Source organism: Barbatula barbatula (genome assembly GCF_947034865.1).
Source record: "Barbatula barbatula genome assembly, chromosome: 14".
Taxonomy (NCBI): Eukaryota; Metazoa; Chordata; class Actinopteri; order Cypriniformes; family Nemacheilidae; genus Barbatula; species Barbatula barbatula.
The window spans coordinates 6,750,945-6,772,554 of record NC_136777.1 but is presented as its reverse complement, the minus strand read 5'-3'; the positions used below and the strand labels follow the sequence as shown (position 1 = coordinate 6,772,554).

At 38.6% G+C, this 21,610-nt stretch overlaps 1 protein-coding gene across 1 annotated transcript in view; it reads left to right on the top strand.

The window, feature by feature from the left end:
- Nucleotides 1-1,425: 1,425 nt before the first annotated feature.
- sobpa (sine oculis binding protein homolog a) overlaps nucleotides 1,426-21,610 on the top strand; it is a 28,073-nt gene continuing 7,888 nt past the window's right edge. Inside the window, exons 1-7 of the mRNA XM_079472426.1 lie at nucleotides 1,426-1,772; nucleotides 7,472-7,543; nucleotides 8,655-8,790; nucleotides 10,015-10,212; nucleotides 12,546-12,697; nucleotides 13,244-13,267; nucleotides 17,459-17,542. Of these exons, the coding sequence (XP_079328552.1) occupies nucleotides 1,677-1,772; nucleotides 7,472-7,543; nucleotides 8,655-8,790; nucleotides 10,015-10,212; nucleotides 12,546-12,697; nucleotides 13,244-13,267; nucleotides 17,459-17,542 (762 nt within the window). The 5' untranslated portion in view covers nucleotides 1,426-1,676. The remainder of the gene's footprint in view (nucleotides 1,773-7,471; nucleotides 7,544-8,654; nucleotides 8,791-10,014; nucleotides 10,213-12,545; nucleotides 12,698-13,243; nucleotides 13,268-17,458; nucleotides 17,543-21,610) is intronic.

Sequence of the window (21,610 nt, the reverse complement as noted above, 5' to 3'; positions counted from 1 at the left end):
ACACAATATAAACAAGCAGGGATTACAATGAGAACTGAAAAAGCTGATGTTGTCTCATGACCACAGTTTTTCCACCAGGCGTTTCCCAAGAGACGTAAATTCCATCCTCTAATCTTATTTGTCATTGCATATTAGGGCCTTTCTTGTGTTTACAAACCATATTCCTTTGCACTTGATACACAATGCTAAGAGCTATGGAATCGAATCGGAATGAAAGCCAATCCACGCTGGAGAAAACATAGTTTGGCCTGTTAGAAATGGGCTGAAGCACCTCCTCTGGTATCAAGAGGAGTAACAGTATCCCTGCTAGAATGTAACTGTTTATCGTGGGCTAATGTTCGGCAAGGGCTGCCAGAGCAGTGTGTGCTAAACAATGCACTCATTCAGGCAGCCGCGCATCTGCTAGTGATCTGGGCCGGGATGTCGATATGCTCTCAAGGACGACGGCCTTTGCTCCATGCCAGAGGAGAGGGAAGGTCTCGTGCCACCGTGCCCGTCCTGAGAAGGAATACATCGGCGACAGTATTAACAGACATGCTTGCTCATATTATATACATATAAAAGACTTACGCTAGCCGACCCAAAGACGTACATGATTTTTATCATTGCAGTCTCTTAATTCCTCATGTTGTAGGCTACAGCTGCATACATCTTAGGTTTGACCCCTCATGTGTGACCCAAATGTTCCTGTAAAATAAACAGTAGAGCATTAGAGCAACTCAAGCAATGCCAAGGTAAATGACAAGATTCCCAGGAAATGCATGGACTACTTTGAATGCAATGTAATTTGAATGAAAGCATCTCCAAATGCATGAATGCCATGTCTGTTTTAAAAAAATAACCTTGTCTGATGGCTGATGAAGAGATTGATGACGTGAACTGCTTGTTGCAGATTAACCTGTACTCCAAAATGATCTAACACCTTGCAAGGATATCTGTCACAACAGCATGCTGGAACCTAACAAGATATTGCATCTGGCAGTGCAGTGTACATGTTCTGCCTTCACAGAACAGAACGACCCACTCATCTCTGGCTTCAGAGAAGTTAAATGACACATTTGACAGATGATTTTACAACACTTAATGTGTGTGTGTGTGTTCGTGCGTTTACACTACAATAATTAATAGGAAATTATTAAGACCCTTTGACTGTTTCTCTCATTAACAGTGTCAAGACAATTTTACGCACACCCTGTGGAGCGCTGATAACGCGCAGGGGGCGAACGATAACACGTCAGACAACGGCACCTATTCACTCCAATACAACAACCTCCGCCACGCGTGGAGTCCTGGGTGAAAACCGATCTGTGGAAAATTGGGGAGGAAATAGCCTTCACGGGATCCGCGTTGCAGTATAGAGTTACGGCGTAGGCCCCTCCCCCTGTCTGGCTCGCTCTTTTTTCTCAACCTCTCGGTTGGCTTTCCGAGAGGGCTCGCTCCAGCTCACGCACAGACCGCTGAGAAATAGCAGGCAGAAGATGGCTGACTCGACCGGGCACTGTGAGCCCGCAACAGCAGCAGCAGCACCACCAGCAGCAGCAGCATCAACTTCACTGGTGCTTCTGACGCGCCTGCCATTCGCTGCCACTTTGCAACTCTAAAACGGCCCCGCCTCACGCAGTGCCGTGCGCTCCCGGGTTTTACCCCCCAAATATTGACAGAGATTTAAAGAAAACATGGCTGAGATGGAGAAAGAGGGAAGACCTCCGGAAAACAAGAGGAGCAGAAAACCAGCTCACCCCGTGAAGAGGGAAATTAACGCAGAGATGAAGGTAGGTTGTGCGCTCTCTCTCTGGCGCGGGACTCGAGCGCCCATAAAGGCTTGTCGTTTTTGGATGCGTTAAGCGCACCGCCGCTCCGCCCTCGGACTGGATATAGAGAAGCGATTCATTCACGCGCTGTGTGTTTGGGGTTAATCAGCTAACTTAGATTTTTTTTGGACGCAGAACAGGTCGGGGTTATTTTCCACCCGTTTCAATTAAAGGACCACTCTCAAGTCTACATTCCCAGCCTTTATAAATGTGTACATTATGAATAGGCTACATATATTTATGTTCAGTCTATGCTATACATTTTGATTTTCATGAAATGCTTTCATATAACTCCAGTACCGTATGAACATAACTTGTTCATATTATAGTTTGGTGTGTAATCCTCCTTCCAGCGGTAGTTGATGGAAAATCCAGTGCGTCAGTCATCGCGTCAAACAGTTGCCGTTACTACTACTACAACCTCCGTTACTATCACCCTGCTAAACAAGGGGGCCACTTAACAGAATCACAGAAACATCCGAATAGTGAAAGGCTGGCGAATAAAGAAGGTTAGATGTGTGCAGCTGTCCAGCTGTTCCGATGGCAATTGCTGGCCATTCTCCAGATGTGCAGCATTGACTGAGCTTGTTCTCCTTATTACAGATGCATGTTTAAAACGCATTTTAGGCATATTTTGCACTTGCAGTCCCACACCCATTTATTAAAGCTCTATGATATTTTTCCGGTTTTTATTGTGGGATTCGACAACAGCATGTTTGGATTTTTTGAAGGCGCACACAGGCGCTTTGTCTCCTGGATTTCTGGTGCTTATTGTCTGATACGTTTGCATCAGCTGGTATGCAGGGCAATGTTTTGGAAACGCCGGAATATATTCCCAATAATTAAGCCCCACTGTGCTCTTTACAAACTAAATTCATGCTCATGGCTACATAAAGGACCGTAGCGCATTTCATTTTTATTCATTTAATCATGTGTTTTGGTCTCTGTGTTTGGGGTTTTTGTGAATTGTTTGAGAATTGTTCGGGTTCTTTCTTGTCAGTGTCGATTTGACGGGACCTGCACGAGGCTCTGGTCCACCGGGGCTCTAAATTTGACAGATATTGATCGACCTGTAGCGAAGATCCACGCGTGCGTCTCGCAGGTCTCCTTAAACACCACCTATCAGTTTGACGTAACTAACACGCGCGCGCACGCACGCACGCACGAAATAAATGCAATGCTGCCCTTGCAGAAACGGATTTTTACTGGAAATAATTTATTTATGTCAGATATATGCTTTGGGAGTGCTGACGATCCTGGTGGAGAGGTTTGCTTTGATTCATATACAGATTTTTTTTGTGTAAGCCGTGCTTGTTTTAACAACAAAAAACACGCCTGCCTGTGCGTTGCTTTACATTGCTGACTTTTTCCTTTAATATGGGTATTTTTGTTGACAAGAATGGGATCGGAATAGTTTTATTTCTGTGTGTATTGGCTTATTTAGATGTTGCTCATCAGGAAATGTATTGTTTTTTTAAAATAATGCAATTATATTTTCATAATGCAATTCTTATCTCATAGTTGAGTGGAGAAGAGAATCTGGACAATGTATGCTCACGATAGAAAGTGTTATAGCACAGTTGGAATGGGTTTAGTCATTTCTTCCTTTGCTGCAATTCTATTCCATGGACAATGTGTGCACCATTATTTTCATAATTTAAGGCCAAAGCTTTGTGGTGAATGTCAGGGGTGTTTGTTGTACAAGTCGGGCACAAGTCTGTCATTTCATCCATGTATTTGTCATTTTACCACAGAGCTGTGGTTGAAGCTGATCTTTGTCTTGATTCTGACAGAGAGAAGGGAACATTAACCACATTTAAACCCACCAGACTATTTTAGGTCAAACACAAACAGATTCTGAGGTCAAACAGCAGTTCTCAAAAACTGATTTAATGTACAACTAAATGTTTCGTTTTGACCTGTGCATGCTCTTATTTGAGGTCCACAACAGACAAATTATATACATTTCATAAATAATAATAATTTTATATAGACACACAAACTCACATTTCCATTTTAAACAAAATTCGGTTTCGTTATAACACACACTATCAGATGGATATATTTGGCGACATCCTCTTATCCTGTGATGTCTAGACAAATTGAAAAAATATATTTGCTTATTATTACTTACGGGTACCTTTTTCAGGTACCATAAACATACATGAACAGCCATAACTATATATAACAATTAGGGGTCTTATAAACTTTTTTGTCTTAAATGACTACATCCGCTCCCTATGCCGAATACAGTACATACTCTTATCATTATACACACAAGAACCCTAGATGAAGTTATCCCCCAAAAACCTCTAGACTCGAGGTCCCCTAGATGGACCACACGTACACCGGCACAATTGAGGACGGTGGTCTTAAGCAGATACAAACATCTCAGATGTGTGAACATGCATACAATGTGCGTGGATCACACCCATGTAACATGAAAAACAGGAAACGGCAAAGCCATGGAGACAAAACAAAACTTTTCCCCAAACATTTGCGTCAACAGACACAGATCAGGTTCTGCGGAATCAAAGCTAAATTTGATACGCGGTGTAGAGTAACAAGAGGAGGGTTTAGAGCTAGGGTCTGTTTGAGGGGTCTGAGATACATGTGTGAACAGGTGTCGCTATAACAGAGTGAAAAATCACATCGAGGTTATCGAATACTTCCACGTTAATTGTTATTTTCAGTTAACTTTCTTGCCATCCTTTCTCTCAGTTCATTCTCTCTTTCATCAAGAAAAGATCAAGTCACCAGCAGTTCAGGTGATGTTTTTTTTCAGAGGTGGAGTAAAAGTGTTGAGATACTGTCTTCCTGTCTGACGGCTGATACCTACGTAAATTACTCTGACACGCTCAGCACAAACATTGTATTTTACGGTGTAACCTGAAAACACACTGTAACACATTAGGTGTCTGCAAATATAATCTGTGTTCTGTGTTTGGTGTGCAGTTTTCTCTTATTGCCTCAGTAGGAACATGAGACCCGAGCATTATGAATTTCTCCCTCTCAGGTATCAGGTTTCCACCAACACACACACACTGTGTCTGAGGAGTCCCTGGCTTTGATGCATTTAAAACAATTCTTTGTTTAAATTTTCTCTTGCTTACAAGAAAGATGGAAAAAAGACAGAACAAGGTCAGATTATTCCTCAAAGAGAGAAACTGAAATGAAGAGAGAGATGTCTGACAGTGTTGCCTTCATCTATGTCTGCTTTCATGTGCATGGTAAAATAAGCCTGTGCTTGTGATTGCCCAGATGGAGAGAGGAGAGAGAGTGAGGAGAATGGAATGTATACAGCAATAGGCAGCCTAAGCTGTAAAAACTGTAAACTGAGAATACAGGCAGGATCGGATATCAAGGAAGGTAGATGGAAATGAAAGCAGAGCGTAGCAGTGGGAGAGAGAGAGAGTATAGAAGAGAGAAAAAGCAAGTGATATTTAACATGAGAGAGGGACGAGTAAAGAGCAAGAAGGGAATGGAAAAGTGTGGGTTGGGAAAGAGAGGTTGGTCAGAAGGAAAGTTGGTGAAGGGAGAGGGGATTTTATCATGGTGTACAGTGACCTACTCTTGTTACTGCAAGCAGGGTGTCCGATTCCCCCCGCCGTCAAAATCACAACGAACAGAGAGGAGGCAGAGAGGGAATGAGATTTGCTGTTTCATATCTCCTAACTTTTCTTGCTGATATTCAGTCTGCTGTGAAAAAGCATTCTCTCAAATCGTTTCCTATTTGATTTAGTCTCTACAGGGACAGAAATACAGTATCTCTCACTTTTCTGTTGTTTTTTTATAGTGATTTGGGGGTTTTATCATGCTGGTGTAATTATTGGGCAGCCTTCAGAGGGGAGGAGTGCAGGGAATTTCAGTTTGCAATTCCGAAAAGAAGTAACATTTAGAGCAGATTGTTATGCAAAACCCTGAACATTTAACAGAACTCAAGATAATTGGCTAGATTAAAAAAAGACAATGCAATTAAGGATACATAAATGGTCATGGCTTTCTTCTGTACCTTGTAACTGCATGTTTTATAAAACGGGCATCTTTAACAAGGAGGTTCGTGTTCATGGAGCTATTACAGGAGGTCTGCTTTTTACAGTTTAAGCCACCAATGTTTAATTGTCCTGTCCATATCATCATGTATTAATCTGAATGTACATGTAAATGTAGTAAAATAATTAAGTAATAGTAAAGTAATACTCGCTAGATATACTTTAAACTTGCTAGCTAATGTAATTTACTTGTTATTTCTTTTGCTTGTTTTCAGAAATAATCTACGAGGATTTTATTCTTTGTGGATATAACACTGACAAATTAAGATAATTAAAAAATGTGTGGAAATGTATTACCTTGAAACTTTTACGTTGATTAACTTAATTATTTTGAGTAAAGAACACTAAAAACAAGACAGTAAACTCAACATGCTTAACTTTGAATAAACATCATTTGACATATACTATTTTACATTTACTTAAGATTCAGTTTGAACACTTATCAATGTTATCATGAAGGCCCAACAGCCAATTTCATTTGTAGTATTGTCAATCCTGCATATCAATTTCTAAAATGACAAATTAATAGAGTCTGTTTTCAGCATAGGGAAATGCTCTACTCATCTGCACAAGGGTAACCTCTTAAAATCACTAATGTTAAAACACTCTTTAAATAACAGAATACTGAACATTTCTAAGCCTCCTCCTGTTGTTATTGTTATCTTGATATAAATACAAAAAATAAAACGTCATTTCGTGATATATTTCCATTATCCAGTTCACAGTCCACACAAAGCATGCTGGGAATCGTTCTGACATTATTGGAAGTTAACATTTTAATTTTTGTAAAACTCCAAATATCACAATCGTTAAACACACATAAAATTTTTTGGATAAATGAACCTTTACACAGTTTTGAGTACAATTCGCTCATTTTTAATACTGTTCCGGAATACAAGTTAAGTTTGTGGCACCAAAACGCGCATGAGCAGCAACGTTTGTTTATGTTGTTGCTTTGAAACCGTCAATATACATATCAACATGAAATTGAATGACCTCACCTTTGATCTGTGATGAGTAGGTCAAGTCAGCTTGAGGAAGCTGAGCCCTCTAAACACCGGTCAGTGTTTTAAAACTCAGAAGTTTGGACCAGTTTAGAACAGACCTCATGTAATTCTTGATTGATTTGTGCTGCAGTGATACAGTTCAATAGGGTTTCCTGTGGACAGGGTGTGATTTCTGACTGACCTTGTGAACTCGATCCTAAAACACTCCTCACCTTACACTTCACAGACAGGACAGACACCTAGTGGCCATGCGCTGGAAGTGCAGGGAAACTCCCAGAGGGAAACGAAGTGTTCTTTAGTTTGTAGCCTGTTGTAAACATAAAACAATGCAAGCTTTTTAAAACATTGATTTTGTTTTTATGGTTAAATGTTTTGTTATGTTTTGTTAAACTACTTTGTAGCTAAGATTGTATAAATACAATGTAGCTAAGTTGTTGCAAATTGTAAGTTGCAATTCACTGTAGTAAATGTAAAGGGACACCCGTCACAACTAAGCATACACCCGACACAACACAAAACAACAGTTTGCTGCTTGTAAGGTAATGCAATTCACTGAACATTTCTATGTTTGATTGACAGTTGTTGACTCATGTCTCATCAGGTCCCGTCCAATCGGCCCCTCCCAGGGGTGGGACAGGCAGGCAATCTCCATGGCAACTCGCCCTACTTGATGGTGAGAGCCAGAAATAAACAATATTTATATGAAAAAGACTGAATACACATAAACACATACATATCTGGACCGTTTTTATTGCATATAAACTATAACAAACAATAATACTTGTATAACAGCATTTGTATATTCAGAATTACACAATCTAAAGAAATATATTATATAAATTACAGTCTAGAACCAGTCTTGCATGACTACATTTTTTAAATAGATATGAGGTAATAAAATGACATATCTGAATAATAAAATACTTCTTAATAATACAAATATAATTCACAGTAATATTAATAATGTTTATATCTTCATGAAATTGTGTTTATAATTCTATAGATCAAATAAATAAAGATATAGCAGAAAGTAATAGAAGAAAAATAAATAGAGAATATGTCATTTAGAAAAACATAGTCAGGCTGTTAGTAAAGGGTTGCATTTTGAAGTCTATTGTGATTTATTTTATCTCATTACATTTTATTTAGTCAAATTGTATAGTTTTTTGTCTGCACAGAATAAAAGCAGGGTTTTATATTACTTTATATGAATAACACCTCTGTCTTAAAAACAGTTTCAAGCTGATGATGATTGCGGCTGTGTGATTGTTTAAATGAAAATCTAAACCTTCTAATCGGTAGAATTGCATAGGTTTCAACGCTCTGTTCAGTTTTGATATGTTCATAGTGCTTTGCCCTATAAATTTTACGCGGGATACACGGCTTAAACTCTTGCAGCTATTTTCAGTCAAATTTAGTTTGTCCATGAGCGGATTTCTTGGATGGAACTGGCTTTGGCCTTGGTTTACAGTATTCCCTGTGGAGATTTCTGTTTATCCACATTGCAAAATCTGCCACTCAGAGGTTTCTTATATTGACCGTCTCAGTTCAATATGCCTTCTAAACAAACTGCACGCAGAAAACAGGGATCAACAATGATCCTTTTACAGATTTCCTATATGTTTCTGTTTTTCTTTTATGATTCATTTTTAATGATTCTTAAAATCTGACCTTCATAATTTTTTTTATTTCAGATATAGCTGATAGTACAAAGTACAGCAGTGTTGTCATGACAAATAATAAAACTGTAAACTGCATTTTACCTTGTCTTCTCTCTCCCACAGAGTTTTGCAGAAAACACAATGAATGAGTTGCTTGGATGGTACGGATATGACAAAGTGGAGTTACGAGACTCAGACGACATTGACATCCGTAACTACCCAGGTGGAGAAATGCGGCACCACATCTCTGTCCTGAAAGGTGAGCACAATACAGAACTTTATTTACACATCATCAATTACTCACGCTAATAAAACTGAATCTGGCTGCTTTTTCCAAACAATGAAATGAAACAGTGACCATAACTGCCCTTCACCATTCACTAAAATGTAAAGAAGGTTTTATAGAATTAGACATGACGGTGAGTATACAGAGCCAGATTTATATTCTTTGGGTGAAATGTCCCTTTGGAGAAAGTTTTAGAAACTAAGTGTACTTTCTAAACCCTCTCTACATTAGACACAAATATTTTTTTTGCTTTTTACCAAATCTTAATTCTCCATAGGCTCTTTTAGATTCATTTTGGAAACCCGATTGCCACCAGAATGAGCCTTAAGATAATTAATCACCCAAAATCCAGAACACTGACTGTAATCAGACTTTACGCACAGAGCTTTAAATGTTGTTACAAGCAAATGCACAGTTAAAAACTTTCTCTCCATCGTTCCCCCAAGAACACTATGATAAACCCGTTGCTTTTATCTTTGCGCGCCCCATGCTGTCTCTTGGCTGCCCTTCGTGCCAAAGCATTAAAGAGTCTTAAACTGTCAGACAGTTTTTCCTGCAGCCCTGTGGGGACAGAAAGAGATGCCAACACAATAAGCTATCTAATTCCTTGCTAAGTACATACACCCCTTTTAAAGAAATTTGTTATTTAAGCACTACAAAGTTCCCGTCTAGCATGCACTAGCCAAATTTCTCTAACCTACCACGCCTTGCCATGTGACGCTGGCGGTAATTACTTTCTGCCGTCAGACAAATCCACGGCTCCAGATTACGATATTTGGGCATTGTTAGCTGATGTCGCTGGAAGTGGAGAGATTATGCAAAGGACAATCAGACTTAATTAACTCGTTTAGCCGTGATCCTCTCCAAATGAACATGCTGTTAGACTTACAAATGGGCATTTCTAATAGCTACCAGTCATCTGTTTTGGGTGCTCTTGTTGAATTTTGTTGCGACTGCAGGTGAATGTATGTCACTATTTAAAACACTAGTGAGCAGACTCTGTTACACCTTAAAGGAGTAGTTGAACATGATTATCACATTTGTAATTATGAGTAGTCATATGAATTTATAGAATAAATGACAGGGACATTTTCTATGAGTTTATTTTAAATATACTGTAGATCCCTCTTACCTCGTGTAATGTGTGAGACATTACAAATGTGTGATTATGTTTCTTTTCCACTTTCTCCTCTCTAGAGAACTCTTTGCCAAAACCATCCACAGTGGAGAACAGCACTGGTTCTCCTCCACACGCCAACAGCTCTGGCTCCACTCCGACATCACGTAATGGAGTGCCGGCCGAGGCACCTGCAAACCCTTCCTCCTCCAAGGAGCATGGAGGCATGCCAATCATAGTGCCCTTAATCCCGCCCCCTCTGATCAAAGCACCAGCAGGTAAGAGCCTGAAGTGGGATGTTTTAATGCGTGTCCTTGAAAGCCTAGAAACACCAAAAGCACAAAACATGGTTAGAGCGTTGGGCTCGTGATCAGAAGGTTGCCGGTTCTAATCTCAGTGCCAGCAGGTCATGACTGAAGGGCCCTTGAGCAAGGTACCTTACCCCTGATTGCTCTGCAGTAATGTGCCACAGTAACAAAAAACTACTTGTAAGTCGCTTTGGATAAAAGCGTCTGCCAAATGAATAAATGTAAATGCATGGGTGCATCTGAAATCTGTCAACCTTGTTCATCTGAATTTGGTGTTCACATGCCCACATACAACATAAAACTAAATGTTCCTTTATAGATGTTGATGGCTTGCACTAAATGAATGTTTGTTTAAGCCAGAAAAAAATGTTCTGCCCAAGTCAAGTTTATTTATATAGCACTTTTAACAAAGTTGCATTGTTTCAAAGCAGCTTAAAATGAAAAAGAAAAGCAGAAAAAATTGAAATAAAAATGTCCTTGATCAAAACATTAATACATGTAGAATGTGGTGATCTGTTCTGCTTTTCTTAAGACAAATTCAAAGTAACTGTTCTGTCCATAATTCAGCAGGCCAAAACCCTAATGTCTAATAGGGTGGCACCATAGTGTGGCACATCCCCAAACGAGTGTGCAAAGTGTGTGTGGATGTATTTGTGTGTGAATCTGTGATATGGTGAGAAACAGATGGTGTAGACCTGCTAACCACCACGGCAACAGAAGCCAACGGCCCCCCAACCTCATGCCCGCCCCTTGCCTATGGCGCTATTAAATAATTCATGAGCATGCACATAGTGACAGAGGGCTTTTGAAGTGCAGGTATGTGGTGCTCCACCACCGGATGTTCCACGAACACACACATAGACACATCTCTCTCTTAAAGATGCAACTCAGTGAGGCTTTGAGAAGCTGAGCTCAGGAAAAATAAACAGGATTGCCATGGTGCATTTCTATTAGGGTGTTTTGAGGGTTGTAGAGGAACAGAGACTGTCTGTGACATCGGCCAAACGCGCAGTAAAATCAACATATTTAATGAAGAATGTTGCTGTTTTGTTGTGCCATTGTTAAGGGCTTGTGCGGATCATGTGAAATAGAGCGCTCTGCGCAAGAAAAAAATGCTTTATATCGACGTCGATAATCGCCTTGTTCGATAATCGGTCGACCACAATGCATAATGCTTGTTCGGTTTATTTCAAGTTTCTGAATTTTGAAGGAATTGTACTTGAGGGCTGGATTACACTGCACATCTTAAAAAATCTGAGACAACACTTACGTCAATTGATTTTGAACACCTCCCGTGCTAGGTTGATACACTGTTTCCATTTCTTTTTCATTTGTTTCCTGATTCAATACGTCTGAATTATTTTAGAATAATGAAACATGTATGTTCAGAGTTCAGCCTATAGAAATGTTTAACATAGCTATTAGTTATTTTCTTTCACAACATAATTCGCTTTACTCATTACAAAAGATAGAGAGAGAGAGAGAGAGAGAGAGAGAGAGAGAGAGAGAGAGACGGTTGAGAAGACAGATTAAATCTACTCAGACGTTTTCTCCCCACATTCTCACATTTGTCCGATCATTAAGGAGCTGCTGAAGGGTGAGAGTGTGAAAGATGTGGAGGAATCATTTGACACGAGCAGACACATTAAAACAGAAATCACACGCTCAGACTGAGCTTCAATGTCATGCTTATAGATCTTAGAAGATTACAGCTCAAAAAACGAACCAAAAGTAAACAGTGTGGCAATGTCAATCATATTTGAATTAATTGGCTTTGTGCATACATCTATGTGGTCCCTAGAAGCACACCCCACCCCCATTCCCCAACACGCACAAATGTGCACAAAACCGAACACTTGTGCCCGCAAGCCACTGGTTGTAAGTAGAGCATGATGGGAAAGATAGTAATATCTTATGACGTGTGTTGAGATATATTGTAGGCAGACTGATTGATGCACACAAATCAAGAAACATCTTGATGTGTGTTGAGCAATGTATCATGACAGGTTTCTTTAAACCCTTTCTTGGTAGGGTGGTCTTGAAACAGACTCCGTGTATGTGTGTGTATTTTATATACTGTCTTTCAAATATTCTGTCTTAAATATACTGTGCGATATTCTCACCAGTAGATCCAATTTATGACGTCACAATCTTTGAGTATAAATATGAATTTATATTCATATAACCTTTTTCTTTTCAGTGCACTTGTTTTTTGTTGTTGTGTTTACGTTGGGCAGAAAAGATAAACAAATTAAAATTACAACTTGATATCTCCTCTCTCTATCTCTTTTTCTCTGTCTCAGAGGAGGACACCTCTAATGTTCAGATAATGTGTGCGTGGTGTCAGAAGGTGGGAGTTAAGCGATATTCTCTCAGTATGGGCTCTGAGCTGAAGAGTTTCTGTAGTGAGAAATGCTTCGCTGCCTGTCGACGTGCCTACTTCAAACGCAACAAGGTAAAGAGCCGCTCAATCTCCGCCTCTTCCTGTCCCTTCAGCCAATTAGGCTCCCTCTTTCTAACATCACTTTTCTCTTCTTTAACTTTGTTTAGTGTTACTAAATTCTCTAGGCCAAAAAGTATACAAAATTCACATACATTTGATTCATTTAGCAGTTGATTATGTTGCCATTTAGTCATTTTGGAGTCTGGGGGCTCCCCATTACGGACAGCTAGACAAATCTAGTTTTTGATAGATCTCTATTTAGGACGAAATCATTTTTTTACTTGCTCACAAAATATTGGTCAGTCACTCTTATTTATCTTTTAAATGCAGTTGGTTCCTAAAGACCCACAGATGGCTGCTCAAGAACAAAAATTTGTCTTTAGTAAGACAGGACCCATATTATTGTTTATTTTCCCAAAACTGAAAGCAGCCAAACCTTCAGCATCTGCTGTTTAGCCATGCGAGGACGTCCATAAAAAGAGAGAGAGGTGTTAGATTAAGAGCTCATGCCATCAGAGTGAGACAGCTATTGATTGTGTGTTTTCTTTTCTATCTAAGCTTGGATATGTGAGGAATTGCAGTGTAAGTATATTGTGTTTGGATTTCTCCTCTTTTGTGTTAGAGACTCTTTAGTACATTTACTCACACACTGATGGAACTCATAACATCATCATGGGCACATGCACACACACAAACAACCATGCGAACAGCACACACATTTAGCTATACAGAACTATGCTTCTACAAACAAACACCTACATACAGTACACACATGCATACACACACCTAGATATGAAACATACCCACACATACATACTACACTCACACACACACACACACACACACACAAACACACACACACACACACACACACACACACACAAGAGTCTCACATGCATGCGTACACACTCTCACGTGCATGCATGTTTGTTCACAGCCACCCCTCGATCAGTGTGTGATGTGTTTGAGAACAGAACACACAGCATGAAGAGATCAACAAATACGATGCTATACAGTACACATAATCTCTCTCAGTCACACACATGAATCTTCACATACACAAAAAATACAATTAGACTTGCAATTATATCAATTCTGTGAATTATAACGCAGTTTGAATGGTGATTATACTAAATCCAGACATTGTGTTTTCACTATTGACTTTAATATCAATATTCAAAAGTCAGGTCCAGTGGCGTTCATACTGTATTAACTGATTTTAAGCACTCCTCCAGCACGCACACACATGCATACTAAACTATTTAAAACGTATACATACTCATACATCATTGCAAGTGTTAAAATGTAATGCTTTTAACAGTGTTGTCAAAAGTACACTGCATGAAATATATAGGAAACAATTAGTTCGCATAGGTAATCTCTATATGCATTTTGAAAAAAACATTCGTCAGAAAATGCTGTGATTTCACATGTCTGTCTTCCGTGAGTCACTACAAACTCATTCTGTCATTGTACTTGCGCTCAGGGAATGACACTTTAATTACCGTAATGTAAAATAAAAGAGAAAGACAGAAAGATAGACGGTCAATTAAAAGTGCAGGGCCAAGTTAATGAAAACACATACGCGCAAATATAGAAACACCATGACACAGAATATCATGACACCTGTCAGAAACCATTTATTTAGATCTTCCAGTAATGATAATGTGGGGGGAAATGTACTCTAAAGTTACAATGGTCACAATTAAAGGCTTCAATTCTTTAATGCAAAATCTGTATTTTTTTACTTTTTCAATTTTGGGTTGGAATGTGAACTGGGCATGTTTTCGTAGCCCGCAGGGGATGGTCTGTGTCTTCTAAACTGCTGTCTAATTTTCCTCGTTTGTTTTTGTCATTGGCTTGAAGAGAATATTTTTATCATTTATTTACTTAAGAGTAATAAGAGAACAGAGAATATCATGTCTGATATGCAGATGTGGTCAGTATAGTCTGTGGTTATAATAGTGTAAACTGTGAGGTGGTTTTGGCAGGTTTGTGGACTGCAGTGATGCTGTATGTGTTCTCTGAGGAGACACTTCTGTGGAATGCCAAGTGAAAGTCTGGCAGGAATATGTTCATTTAATCCCACCAATCATAACACTGTTTTCTTCACTCCTTTGACGATTCCTCTGGCATTCCTCCATCACTGTGACTCCACCTTAAATTCCATAATTTATAAGGAGGGAGGTTAATGCAATTACACTAAGAAGATTTTTAACTACATGATGTTAAAAAGCGTAAATGAAGCCAAATCATGTTTTTATCTACCACTGTCTACAGGTCAGTGTGCGGATTAGTGGATAGAAAATATACAGAGGAAGTCTTTGGTAACAGAGGAAGTCAGACCTGTGTGTTTGTGTGTGTGAAATGACACAATGGGGAGGGGGGGGAGGTTGTGGTATGTCTGGTTGCCGTGGCAGCAGTCTGGTGTTACTGCAGTAAATACCTGCAGGTGCTACCTATTGAGAATACAATGAATGCATACACACCGCACTTTACATTTCGGGTTATAATACTTCCTCGCACCAGCTGTATTAGGTTTTTACAGCTTCTTCCATTGATGAGATGAGTTGTATGTCAGTGTAAAGAAATGAGTGCAGCTGTTTTTTAGAGCCCCTTCCAAGGTGTCACTATAAACATTTCTGGATATTAATATTAAGCTGTTCTGAAAGATAACACAGAGACTAAACCATTCATTAAAAAGAGACTAAAGCATTTCTACTATCTCGTAAACCATCTCGAACAAATAGGCAAAACAAATCCTTTTTTAGCAGGTAGGCAGGTGACACACAGACACTAACACTAGCACAGTTTGTGCTTCATAACATAATGAAACGCTATAATATGCAGCTCTTCCAACAAGAGCCAGAGAGAAAAGATAAGTGTTGACTGAGTGGCCATATGCTGTGTGTGTGTCTTTGTGTATGGGCGGTGCTGATGTTTAGTAGTATTTTGATATGTTACCATTCAAAGGGATGTCAGATAGCTCTAAGAAAGCCTGGATGAAATTATAGTAGTCTTTGACTTTGTGGGGACATTTGGTCTTCATGAGGAAAACAGCTTATAAATAAATCTAAATGATGTGAGGGTAAGGTTTAGGGATCAGGTGAGGTCTAGGATATGATATACAGTTTGTACAGTACAAAAATCATTATGTTTATGTTATATCTCTCCTGAATGTTACATTTAATTACATTGTAAAAATCTGATGGAGAGTAAATTATCTGCCCGTGGTGTTGATTTATATATACACACATCTCATCAATAGCCTACATGCATAACAAATGAGAGCTGTTTATAAATTCATATTCATATTGCATCTATAACCAGCAACTTAGTCACTGGAGGCATGACAAATGTTCAGCTTATTCATTTTTATTTTGAACATCAACACTGCCTCAATTTGTCTGTGTCTGAATCAAACTCTTAGTGTATGTGTGTTAGCGGGAAGCTATTGGGCCCCTGCTTGTTCAGGTCTTGTTGCCATGGCGTTGTGACTCATGGTGCAGGGTGATTATTTCATAGCTGCTAGCTAAGAGAACAAAACACACTCCCAGAATCCTCACTCATGGACTCACTCACACACATGCACAAGGACTTACCCACTAATATATTAGTGGAAACACTTCAGGCAGCCTGACAGGGCAGCAGAAGATGCTGAGTGTGAATGGGTGCGTTTAAATGTTCAGTACTAAAAACAATTTGCATGCTTGCATACTGTATACAAATACTGTACATTCCTGCATAAAAAGTACAATGCTCGTCTATGTCCTTGAAGAATTAAATTTTACCGGCCAACAAGAAAGACATACATACGCACATGCGCACACACCTGGGCTAGATTGTATGATGCCCAGATGGTAGCTGGCAGAGATGTGGTAGATATGCCAAACCCAGGTGGCATATCACACACTCCAGCTAGTTGGTGCATGTTTTACAATATCGACACACACACCACTGTCCAAGCTCTGCAGTTTTTTGCTTACCTAATGAAAATAGAGTTGCAGTGAGATGTGTGTGTCTGCATGCAGCATGTGGGTTGTGTGTGTTAAGGAAATGTTTTACAGCATATAGGGAGTATGTACTGTATGTGTGTGTGTGCCATTACTGGCGCACCGTCGTGCCTCAAGTCATTAAGACTGCAGATAAGCCATTTGAGTGTGTGAGAATGCACCCTCATTAGTGCTATATGTAAATGAGATGGCTCGAGTCCAGTGGGGTCACAGAAACAGCTACACAAAATAAAGACTGAAGATGGCTTAAGTGTGTGTGTGTGTGCAGTGATGCAATTAAGTATTTGCATATATACTATTGTGTATATACTGTATACACATCTCGTAGAGTAAGAGGAACATGAATTAGTCATACTTAGCCACATTTTTTCCTTTTTATGAATAATTTTTCAAACCATGTTATTTTATGAATTTGCCTATTTCATTGAAGCCTTCTTTTTTCTAGGTGATTGTTTTTAGGAACTTTTTCAATTCAAGGGCCTCCAATTATTATAATTTTTTTTTTAAATATCAAGGTTTTTATCTAGCATAGATTTGCCAATTTTCTATAACCTTTTATAACACAATTTCAACACACACACCCACACACACACATTCATTTTCTCTTTCCGTCTATCAGTGTCTGCTCATGTAGTTTTCTTCCTCAATTCATTCCTTCATGCTCATCACTCCTTCTTTCTGTTTTCTGCATCTGTTATGTGTGTGTGTTTATTTTCAGTTTTGGTCATGCATAAAAAGGGACATTATGTTTTTCCTTTAGGCCAGAGAGGAGGAGGGCGTTCCACACCACAGCTTGTCCAAAGACACGCCCAGACTTGTGCTCAAGACAAACAGCGATGTGCTTGTAAGATATAAACCCTTCAACATCCCAGAATTGAGAATTACAAACAGCGTATGCATATTGATTGAGTGCCATAAATATGATTAGATTATAGAAAATGGTGTGAAGTCTTAAGTCTTAATGCTAAAATCTGAAAAATCTTTCTGGGTGAATCTCAAAATTAGAACACATCATCAAGAACGTGACTGGGTCATATTGAAGCAGGCTATTTTATTTTGCATTCCATTTGACTTTGTAGATAAAACCCAAAATGTCAAAACAAAAAAAACAGTGTAAATAAGTTTATTCACAGAATAAGAATATGTGAACTTAATTTAGACAAAAATCTCAGATGTAACCTTGTAATTCCAAGCCGATGATTTGTTGAAATTGATTTATCCTGACTTTAAATAAAGCAAAATATCAAATTTCTTATATGATCCTTTTTTATGAGATTCACCCTTTCAAGGTGCACTGTTATAAATATGATTTATTTTCAGTTGATTAACACTTGATACAAGATTATTCAAATCACACCTGCATATATTTTTTAACTCTAAACAATAGTGATGAAGTGTACAGTATCTATCTAGCATATGCTAACAGTTTGTTATGCCTTCTAACATTTCATTTTTTGTTAAAACATTGTCTGTCTGCATTGAATGTTACCGCTTGTCACATGAATGGTCAAGTGGGGCGTGTGTGTGTGTGTATGTGTATAAAATCAGCATATGGCTGGTTGAGAACAAACACATTCCAGGTCAGAGGGTGTGCATGATGGGAAAAGAAGGGCATTAGCACAGAAACTTCCACTTCTACACTGAGTTGGCAGCCGTACTTTAGCAGGTAATTACAGTGAAATAGCGTGGAGCTACTCACAGCATGGTCACGGACGCTGGCTTAACGGCCACAGCAGAAGTAAATGACAGTAATTACCTCTCAACCATGTTAGACAGAGAAAGAGAGAGGGAGCAAAATAGCAAAATAAGGGTGAGCGAAAGATTAAGAGAAAGAGAGAATTGGTGGATTGAGAGAGAGAGAGAGAGAAACAGTCCATTAGGGTAATGTGCAGTAAAATTTCTCTTAGAGAGCCGTGACTCGTTAAGTGGTCTCCATCTGTCTCGCTTTTTAAACTCAGGAAATATAAAAATCTTTTAGAATTGAAAATATCCAGACACACCTTGAGTCTGCGCATGTTAACCGGCATGTTCAGTGCTTCCATAGGAAAAACTTTGATTAATAAATGAGTACCTTCTTTCATCTGTTTCCTTCCACATCGGTCTGTGGCACGCAGCTCTTTGTAAATTGAGCCAATTCAACGAATAAGATAAAGCTTAGATTCATATTTTGATTGTTTTTAATTAAACAAATATTTTCAATATTTTTATATGAAATGTCTTTAAAACAAGATAAATGTACTTTAGAAGCAAAAATGTGAAAAGTAATAAGATTTCAGAGAAATGAAAGTTGTGTCTGACTTTACTATACATCACATGAGAGCATTAGTTGTCTTCAAACCATTAATGATCCAGCTTCCTTCTCTCACTCTCTCTCTCTCTCCCTGTGATGAATGTCCATCATTGGCAGTACTGGCATTTGATTAATGCCTTCATTATCATGTTTGGAAGCATGGCTTTGGAAGTCAATTCGCCAGCCTTAGGAGAAATCTCTGTCTCTGCGGTCCACGGGGCCTGAAGCAAATCCTATTCGGAGTCTCATTTAAAAGAGCTTCATTGGCCTGATAATCGAAGGTCTACATTGCTAAAGCATTAGTATACAGTACATTTACATTTAGTCTTTTAGCAGACGCTTTTATCCAAAGCGACTTACAGATGAGGAAACATTGGAAGCAATTATAACAACATAGGCAACAAAATACATAAGTGCATCAAACTAGTCCATTAAAGCCTAGCACAGTATAAAAAGCTAAGAATAGTGAGGTTAGTAAGTGTTTTTTTTATATAAAGAAGGAAAGGGAAGAGAATTAGGAAAAAATCAATCAGCGACGTGTTGACGGAAGAGATGCGTTTTTAGGCGTTTTTTAAAGATGGCAACCGAGTCTGCTGATCTTGTAGCAGCTGGTACCACTAGTCGTTGTTCCTTTGCAGACCGCAGTGATCTGGCAGGAACATAGATCTGCATTAGCGAGTGGAGATACGATGGTGCAGATCCGGTGTTGGTCTTGTAGGCCAGGAGCATAGCTTTGAACTTTAAGTACACACACATACCCAGCAGGTATAACAGTGTGTATCTAGTAGATATCCAATTTGTCATGGTTTGCATGTATGGAGTATTCTTTTCATGAATTCTGGCATTAGGTTAAGAAATGTAGTTCTTATTCACTAACCACACCAATAGTATTCCTGTTGCTGTGCTGATAAAAGTACTTGTCATTCCTTCCACATTAAACACCCCTCTTTTCTATGTAAATATCAGGTTTATTAAAGCTTGATTGCTTTGCCCGTGTACAGTCTCAGGAAAGTATATCAGATCACAGTAGTCCTCGGCCTACCAAGTATTCACAACTGACCCGCAAAATAAAGGAACTGTGCCAAATTGCAAATTGTGTTCAGTGCAATATTTCTGGGCGTGTTTGCATCTTTACCTGATTTACATAATTCCTTAACTAATCAGGTATTTAACTCAGGCAGCATCATCAGTGGGTGCAATTCATTCTCAGAGAAGCACAGTTCTATAGCCAGATCTGTCTGTTTGTCTTTATGACAAGCCAATATTTGCAAATCACTTGCAAAAGTTCTTCCACCAGACCTGAAGCAAAGATTTCTTTCTCTGCACTCGGCTTAGACCGATCATCTGTCTGGAGATTGACAGCATTATCCACTACAAAATACTGAAATACTGCTTGTTTGCTTGGAAAGCTAAACTATCCTGACTAAAGTGACAGAGAAAGAAATGTTGTCAATGTTTAGTCATTTAAAATCATTCTTTTTTTGTAGGATAGGCATTTCTATATGAATCTTTCTATAGATATAAATAACTAGAAGCCGTATTCAAGCACCCCAGACACGTAGACGTTAGCAGAGAGCATGTATTTTAATTACCCAGAGTTCCCTTTCCATTTTAGTTGTGTCTCACTCACATTCACACACAAAACAACACTTTTTTAGGTTTAAAAGATCTTTAGGTCTTGTTCCCGTCTGTCGCATCCTGCTGTCACTGTCTTACTCAGTTAGTGTCACCTGCAGTGCACACACACACAAACACTCTCACACACTCAGAAACCACATGCATAATTGCAGCTTAAAGGAAAAACCTTTTAGTAGTGGCTGTCAGAGTTTGACCCTGCAGCTTGCCTTGGGCAGCTGACTCCTGACATCTTGTAATGAGTGTGTGTGTGTCTGCGTGTGTGTGTGTGCGAGAGAGATAGAGAGTAATAGAGAGTAAGTCCATGTGTTAAAAAGAGTGTTAGGTAAAGTTGAAGAGGCGGAAATACAAGGAAAGAAATCTTTAATTTATTTATTCCAAATTTGCTGCAACACATCAAACCAAATGGAGTCTGCAAACAAATGATGCAAAATCTTTTATCCGGCTTTTATTTAATGTTATATGTCATAATTAATGTAGTGTGTGTGAACTAACCAAAGGTCTAGTTCATCACATTCCACATTTGACAACAAGAGTGTTAAAATACATTTGCCTTATATATATAAAATATATAAACACTTATTTTTAAATTTACTTGTTTGAAGAAATGCTTATGCTATATACATCAAAAATGTTTTTAAATATTTTTATTTAAATAAATGCCACTTGGTTTAATGTTTTGTTGAATCATGCATAAATATTTGTTTGGTCTTAATTCTCCAAATATGTTTTGGAGCTACTTAATTTATAATTGTGGGATTTTTAGATATTTTATCAATTATATCACTTATGACATTATTTGCTATGCCACCCTTTTATTTTTTACCTTGAAACATTAGTATATAAAACACACAGACATACACCCACACACACATTAGTATACAGTATGTCCAAAATATACCTTTTTATTCCCACATCTGCATATTTTAGAATTTAAATCCTTAAATGCTTTGGCAGTGTAGTAATTACTTTGTTTACCATCCTGTC